General features: G+C 46.1%; 1 protein-coding gene across 1 annotated transcript; it reads right to left on the bottom strand.

Annotated features, from left to right (window-relative positions):
* Positions 1-1,565: 1,565 nt before the first annotated feature.
* On the bottom strand, positions 1,566-3,255 carry LOC135050027 (uncharacterized). The gene is made up of 3 exons (XM_063956127.1): positions 3,155-3,255; positions 2,867-3,079; positions 1,566-2,245 (listed from the first exon to the last, which is right to left on the bottom strand). Exon 3 carries the CDS (start codon positions 2,232-2,234, stop codon positions 1,566-1,568), a length of 669 nt encoding a protein of 222 aa, XP_063812197.1. The 5' UTR covers positions 2,235-2,245; positions 2,867-3,079; positions 3,155-3,255.
* Positions 3,256-8,502: the final 5,247 nt, after the last annotated feature.

The raw sequence follows: 8,502 nt of genomic DNA, 5'->3' as shown, positions 1-8,502 counted from the left end.
TAGACTGCTCCATGAGGCTTCCAGAAATCAGGGCCAGGTAAGTGAACATGGTCAGCAGGTTGTCCAGGTGCCGCGGAGGCTGCGCCAGCCACGTTTTTTTAGGGGTCGTTTAAACTTAAACGCATTGTCCGATGATAGGGTCATACAGATGTTCCGCCTAAATAGAACCAACATTTTCCGCCTGTATGACCTTGTCAAACTGGGACTAGACCCTGAGACAGCACGCTCTCGCTCTGTCTCAGGCTTGCACAAACTCCTGGCTGTGTTACACTTTATGGCTACTGGGAGCTTCCAGGCTGTGGCAGGCGACGTTATTGGTATCTCACAGCCAACCTTTTCAAAATATTTGAATCAGGTGAGTCAAAAAATACATAGCCGGTTATGTCTAAGTGTTGCTTCTGTAAGCTCTTACAACACAGTATTGTATAGAATACCTAACATGACACTCACCTTAGATTGTTTAATGTCCACTCAGGTTTTGGATGTCTTGGATCCACATATTAATGCCTCAATCTGCTTCCCTACCCAGGAGTCGGAGTGGCGTGCTGTCAGGGTAGCTTTCTATGAGCTTGCAAGCATGCCCAATGTGCTGGGGGCCATAGATTGCACACACGTTCAGCTGAGATCACCTAGGGGCCGTCAATATATATATACTAATAGACATATGGCCCAATCCACTAATGTCCGGGTGGTCTGTGATGCAAAATTAAAAATTATGAGTGTTGTTGCAGGTTACCCTGGTGGCTGCCATGACTCCTTCATCCTCAGTCAGTCATCGCTCTTCGATAAATTTGAGGACGGACAAATGCCTGATGGCTGGCTGCTGGGTATGTTTAAAATGTGTTGTGTGTATGTCTTTTAACAACAAACTCTATTTTTGACTAGGGTAATTAATAATCTCACACATGTACTAATGTTGACTATATCTTTTTTTCAGGTGATGGTGGTTACGGCTGCTACTCTTGGCTCCTTACTCCATTGTCCCATCCTGATTCTCCTGCTGAACACAGTTACAATCATGCACATAAGGCTACGCGGAATGTGATAGAAAGATGTTTTGGTCTGCTGAAATCACGGTTTCGGTGTCTGGATAAATCTGCAGGCCTTTTGTTGTATAGTCCCTCAAAGGTGACTAGAATTGTGTTCTGCTGCTGTTTTCTCCATAATCTGTGTTTAAGTCAACATCTGGCACATGATGAGGGAGAAAGCAGTCAGCAAGCAGAGGAGTTAGAAACATCTGGTGACAGTGTGAGTACATATGTAGGGAGGCAGGTACGGCAAGAAGTGATTCATCTGTATTTTTCGGGTAAGTTTTTGTTGGATGTAATTATCCTTTACTAAACACTTTGCAATACAAACAATTGTGTGTTTTGTTACTTACTGTTTGTTGTTTATAGTGGTGTGTACATTGTAGTTAGTTTATGTAATCAATACATTGTCATTCATTACCCCATAAAAACATACATACATACATAGCAGCTTCTACAATGTTTGAGACGGACACAGGAAGTTGTGTGTTTGTCAAAACAAATTTTTTATTGCGTTACTCAAAATTTTTTCATGTATTATTTTTTGCGCTTGTGTGTGCTGGGTGCTGTGCTTTGTGCTGGCTCACTGGCACGTGCTCGGGAGGATCGCCGAACAGGGGAGGTTACTGGCGTTTGGATAGGGGTCGTGGTTCCAGAGCTGGAGGTCACTTGTTGTGCTGCCATCAATGTTATGTTGTTGCTCAAATTATTTATGCTGGCATTCAGTTGTGTGTTGGTTGCAGTGTGGCTGGCTACAATCCTGGATAAAGATTCATTCACAACCTGGTTGTGCTGTATTAGTTGTATGAGTGTTTGGTGCTGGCGCTGTTGCTCATCAATGATGCGCGTTAAATGAGCCAGCATTTGGTTGTTGTCTGCCCGTATTTGCTCCATCGATGTTGCGATTCGGCCTACTTGGACAATCAGTCTGCCCGAGTTGCGACTAATGCGCGGTAGATGATGGGGCAGACTGGCAAGGTGTTGGGTATGTGCGGTCAGGCTGGCATTGCTTTGGGTCTGTTGGCTTGTCCAACTGGACCAAAAGTCATCTGGAATTTGTGGCTGGGGTGGAGCTTGTACCAGTTGGGGACTCATGGAGGCTTGGGGGATATCCTGCGGCTGTATTGGCTGGCTCGGGTCAACAGGTGTTAGTTGCAGTGTGAATGTTGCCTGTTGGTCTTGTCCCTGCTGGTCCACGTCGGGCATCAAGCTTGGCTCTGTATGGGGTGGACAACATGCACTGTTTACTTTACAAATAATATTTTTGCTAGTTCTAAACATTTCTACATTCATAATACTCCATTATTTTTGTATTTTGAGTTGTGTTTTTAAACTTATAATTTATTTGGTTTCCAAACACATATATACCATCACAGGCGTGCACATAGACTGACTTGCGGAATCCTCACCTAACTACCTCCCCTCCACAGCATTACAGTGTTCTGTCACCTCCCCTGTCCAGGATATAGACTGCTTACCTGGATATTCCCGAGGAGCGGAGCAAGTAAGCAGTCTACATACAGGACAGGGGAGGTGTGTGAACACTATAATGGTGTGGAGTGGGTGTTGTTTTTTTACTTTAAGCCAGTAATGTGTTGTTATTTTTATGTGCACGTGTGTGGCCTAAATTTTAACAAATGTCTGTTCATTTTTAAATTTGATGTTGGCGATAGCAACCACTAAGATATTGATAAATTATGCTTTTGCACCTTTAAAAATTTAAGACGTAACATCACATTGTTTGTTATGGCAAACATGTAAGCTCAACTGCAACTCACATCATAGTAACTGTACTGTGTAGATGATTTGCTATGTGTTTAGTTTATGTTTTGACTCACCAGATAACTGAGGTGATCTGGGCTCATCACTCTGTGGACTCGCCAATAGTGCCTGTGGTGGCTGGGGTGAGACTGCAGAAATGCGCCGCCTGGGTGGGGAAGATGGAGCCGCAGATTCAGAGACAAGACGCCGTGTCTTACTTGGCCTCCTGGGTAAGTGCCCCGAGCCCTGTGATGGGCGCCTTAGAGGAGGGCGGCTTACAGAAGCAGAACCTATGAGAATATATAAACATTAATATTTTGTACTTCTATGTGTTTGCAGAATATGTGACTACAGTGAATTCTTACCTGCAATCCCAGCATCATCCTGAGTTGTCTGTGGCCTGTCTGGCCGGCTGGTCTGTCGGACTGTTGAAAAAGTTGTAAAAACATTATGACCATACTTTGTAAAAAAATGCTAACTGCAAAGCCTTAGTGTACTGTAACCATCTTGTACGTTATGTAAATTAAACTAATTTCTGCTTAAGATCTCCGTGATTCCTTAATTTGTTATGTATATAAAAATGTACATGGTGTTGCACAAAAATAAAATGTTACATTGATGAATTATGTGTCAGATATTGCATAGATTGATTACTTGCAACTTGAGCCAAAATGTAAATTAAAAGTTTATTTAAAAATTGATTTTTTTAAAAAAACATCAGAACAAGCTGCTATTAGATACAACAGCTATGTCCAAGCAAGATCTCATATTAATTATTGCAACTACACATACCAGCATGCACTGCACCTGATTTTGCATTATAAATTTATAAAAATACAGCCAAGGCAAGATGGGAAATGCAGTTTAAAAACACAAAAACAGCATAAGGGTGCATAGGCCTGCAATACATGACCAACAATGTATGCATACTTTTTAAAAATAATTTCTCCACCATTATCATTTTGCACACTTTAAAATATAATTTCGATTTATCAAACTCACCATCCTGCGTGGGTCGGTCCGAATCCCGGACATGAGTTGCAGACACCACTTCTGCTGGAATCAGTGCCCGCACAGGCTCCTCCCACTCCCGATAGGTTACCCGGAAAGGGGGGCCACCCCCGGTTTTGCGTGCTGATTTAGCCTCTTTGGCCATCTTGGCCTTGACACGGCGCTTTATGTCATAGAACCTCTTGCGACACGTGTCCTCAGTCCGCCTCACCACACCCTCACTATTTACGGCAACTATTACTTTCCCCCACAGGACAGACTTCCTGCGGGAGGACACCTTGGCAGCATCCTGCCCAAACAATTGCCGATGGTGCTTCATCAGCTCACGCACCAACGCCATGTTTTCAGCATAGCTGAACTTAATATTCCTGCCAGTCTTGGTAGTGGTGCGTGGCTGCGGAGCCACAGCACCATCACTCTCACTGGAGAATGCAGCAACAGGCACCCCCTCCTCCTCCTCCTCACTAACCTCCTCCCTCTCACTAACCCCCTCCACCTCACTCACCTCCTCCACCTCACTAACAGCCTCCACCTCACTAACCGCCTCCCTCTCACTAACCTCCTCCACCACACTGACCTCTGAGTCAGACATGAGGACAAACAACACAAAACACAGAAAAATCAATACAGAAAACACACTCCTCCACTACTACTACTACACACCACACAGCCAACACACACGCTCACTCACTCACAAACAATGACAAAAGACTATAAAAAAAAAACAAGGACAAAAAAGTTTACAAACTGTGAAAAAACAATACTACAAATATGACAAGACTACTTACACACACAGTACAGCACTCAACAATCACAAAACTCCGCACCAAATCCACCAAAAACTCCACCAAACTCACCAACTCCAAATACACCTTCCTCTCTCCTCTCCACTAGCTAAACCCACGAGGTGCGGTGTGTTTGGGGCGGTTTTATAGTAATGTGCACAGACACTCCTCCATCACGAATACAACCAATCACGGACGCGTGACAAAAACGAAACTTAGGACTAAAAACGCGGCCGCAACATCAAAATCACTGCCGTAACAGACATGTGACGCAGTCGTAAAATAAACTAAAAACACGGCCGCAAAACACCCAAATCGGCCGCATTCTACACCAGAAAACCACGAATGACATCGACATCGGACAAAACAAAAAATACGAATACGACAGCTTAGTAAATCCGTCGTAACAAATTCAAAAAGTTGCAGTTTTACACTTTCGATGTCATTCGTGATTATTCTCCCACCAAATCGGGAGAATTACGAATCTTAGTAAATTTACCCCTGAGTCTGTTCTGCTGGAGAGCCGAGCGCGCCTGCAGTGCACTGTGCACACACTTGGCTTACCAGTCCAGCAACACACAGGCACAGCCGTCGGCGTCGCTAATCAGCCAGGCTCCGAGTGACCAGTGACCTCTATGCCACAACAAGGTGCCAACAGTCCCGCTCCTGCTTGGCCACGCGCTCCTCACACAGCAGAGACAGCTAGGCGGGCAGGGAGGACTCGGAGGGGAGGTCCAGACGCTGCATCATGTGCAACGTCATTGCACTGCACACGGGGACTGGCTGACAGCTGATCTGGGGCACTGACAGGTGACCACAGGGCTCGGGGGGGGGGGGGGGGGGGCGTTGAACAAAAAAAAGGCACTGTCTGATTCCTTTTGACTATACGGCGGCGGACCGCGCGATGCAGAAATTTATAGAATTATTTAAATCTATGGCATGATGCTGCCACCGCTGGACCTTGGGGCCCCTCACAGCGTGGGGGCCCGGGATGGATGTCCCCTTTGACCCCCCCTGTCGCCGGGCCTGAGAGTATGCCAGCACACACCCAGCGCCAGTAGACACTGAAAACACAGTCCCAGCCTATACAGCGCTTTTTTGTATATGTGATCTGCGCCAAATAAATGTGCCCCCCCTCGTTGTTTATCCCCTGTTACTTGGTTCAGCAGGGGAGAGTCCGGGAGCAGCTTCTCTGCAGCATGCTGTGGAGAAAATGGCGCTGGTTAGTGCTGGAGGATCAAGCCCCGCCCCTCGAAGGCGGGCTTTGGTCCCGCTCAATTTTTTTATATTGGCGGGGTTTTATAATATACTGCCTCCGCAGTACCTAAGCCTGGTGCCAGTCTTATTTGAGGTAATTATTGCTGCCCAGGGCGCCCCCCCCCCGCGCCCTGCACCCTTGCTGTGCCTGTATGTGTGTGGGAGCAATGGCGCGCAGCGCCACCGCTGCGCGGTACCTCACTAAAGATCTGAAGTCTTCTGCCTCCTGTGAAGTCTTCTTTCTTCATATACTCACCCGGCTTCTATCTTCCGGCTCTCTGAGGAGGACGGCGGCGCGGCTCCGGGATGAACAGCGAGGACGACACCTGTGTTCCGACCCTCTGGAGCTAATGGTGTCCAGTAGCCTAGGACGCAGAGCCTATCAGTAAAGTAGGTCTGCGTCTCTCCCCTCAGTCCCACGAAGCAGGGAGCCTGTTGCCAGCAGTTCTCCCTGAAAATAAAAAACCTAACAAAAGTCTTTTCAGAGAAACTCAGTAGAGCTCCCCTGCAGTGCATCCAGTCTCCTCTGGGCACAGGATCTAGCTGAGGTCTGGAGGAGGGCATAGAGGGAGGAGCCAATTCACACCCATCTAAAGTCTTAGAGTGCCCATGTCTCCTGCGGAGCTCGTCTATACCCCATGGTCCTTACGGAGTCCCCAGCATCCTCTAGGACGTAAGAGAAAATAATAATAGATTACAATAAAGTAATGCATACATGGACAAATGCATGGATTCCAATCAGGAGGACCTGAGGATGGCATATAGGACCCATCAAGAGCGAACAATCTGTTCATTATCAACTACTGGTTAAGGTGGGGGAGGAGATGAAGAGTAGGTCATGGGGTCCCAAATAAGATCAAATTTATGAAGATAGTATGTAATTTTCTCCACACTTGCTTTAAACCATACATAATTGACAAAAGCAGGAACTGCAGGGTTGTCAGTGGACTTCCAATTTCTAGCAATCAGAGATTTAGCCACATCTAAAATGTGGGGAAACAATTTGTTCTGAGAGAAATCCACATCTGGTAATGGATGGGCAAGTAAGAACACCCATGGGCCCAAGAAGAGCGGAAGGCCTGAGAGCGATCTTAAAAGAGGAAGGACCACATTCCAAAGTGGTATTATATAGGGGCATGTACACCAGATGTGGAAGAGAGTTCCTCGGTGGCCAATGGTCCGCCAACAAACAGGGGTGGAAGAGGGAAACATTTTAGATAGTTTGTCTGGAGTATAATATCATCTGTATAATATTTTATAGGAGGTTTCCTTGATCTGGGTTGAGATAGAACTTTTAGCTATTCCCTCTCTCACGTCTACCCAGCAGAAGTCATCCGGGGGGTGACCCAGGTATTTTTCCCACTCCTGTTCGTGATGGACCCGAGGGGCCGAGGTGACCTCGATTAGCATTGAGTAAATAGAAGAGATCATGGGGGTAATTCCAAGTTGATCGCAGCAGGAAATTTTTTAGCAGTTGGGCAAAACCATGTGCACTGCAGGGGAGGCAGATATAACATGTGCAGAGAGAGTTAGATTTGGGTGGGTTATTTTGTTTCTGTGCAGGGTAAATACTGGCTGCTTTATATTACACTGCAAGTTAGATTGCAGATTGAACACACCCCACCCAAATCTATCTCTCTCTGCACATGTTATATCTGCCTCCCCTGCAGTGCACATGGTTTTGCCCAACTGCTAACCAAATTCCTGCTGCGATCAACTTGGAATTACCCCCCATGCCTCTACGAAGAGGGTTCCTCAAACTGAATTGTTCGAAAAGGGTAAGGGAGCGGAGGACATCAGACTGAGGAAGAGACAGAAGGAAGTGACAAATCTGAAAATATTCAAAAAAAGGTGGCGACACGGAAGGGAACGTCCCCTTAATATCATCAATAGAAGCCCAGGAGTCACGGATGCAGAGATTAGATACGAAACATAACCCTGCCTCTTGACAAAGCCTAAAATGTAGAGGAGACACCCCGGGAGGAAAGGAAGGGTTATTTCAGAGCAGAACAAGGAGAGAGAAAGGAGAGGACAGCTTAAACCGAGAGAAACAGAGTTCCAAGGAGACAGATAGCAATTAAGGGAGGGGAGAAGATTAACCAGGGAACATCTATGAACCTTGCTCAAACCACATTTGGAAGCCAAAGAGCGGACACCCAGAGAGTGAGCCTCCAAGTCAACCCAAGAGATAGAGCCCGGAGGGGGCATAAGTAGCGGCTATCTGGTTTAAATGACACGCTAAATAGTACAATTTTACATCTGGGAATACCCTCCCACCAACAGATCTAGGGAGTTTGAGGATATTCAGGGAGATTCTGATGGAATCAGGCAGGAGATACAGCTCATCAGCATTAAGCTGATGCACTGTGGGCTCAGGTGGGGATTGTCGGAGGGGGCAGTTTTCATTCCCCTGTTCCGGCAAGCAAGATGTTCCTGCATCGCCTCGGTAATGAGGCAAATCAGGAACTGTTATAGCGGCACGGTCTGTGCAGCTATAATACATCTCTCCCACAAATCTCTATTGACCCTAATTTAAGTTTCATATAACTTTGAAGGTAAAGAGCAACATTTTGGTTTAAAGAAAAATACATTGGTTTATTGTAGCAGATATATGTATAGGTACAGTAATACCCCTTTCAGACAGAGAAAACAACCTGGTA

This window comes from Pseudophryne corroboree, chromosome 1, assembly GCF_028390025.1.
Source record: "Pseudophryne corroboree isolate aPseCor3 chromosome 1, aPseCor3.hap2, whole genome shotgun sequence".
Taxonomy (NCBI): domain Eukaryota; kingdom Metazoa; phylum Chordata; class Amphibia; order Anura; family Myobatrachidae; genus Pseudophryne; species Pseudophryne corroboree.
This window is presented reverse-complemented; position numbering and strand designations above follow the sequence as displayed.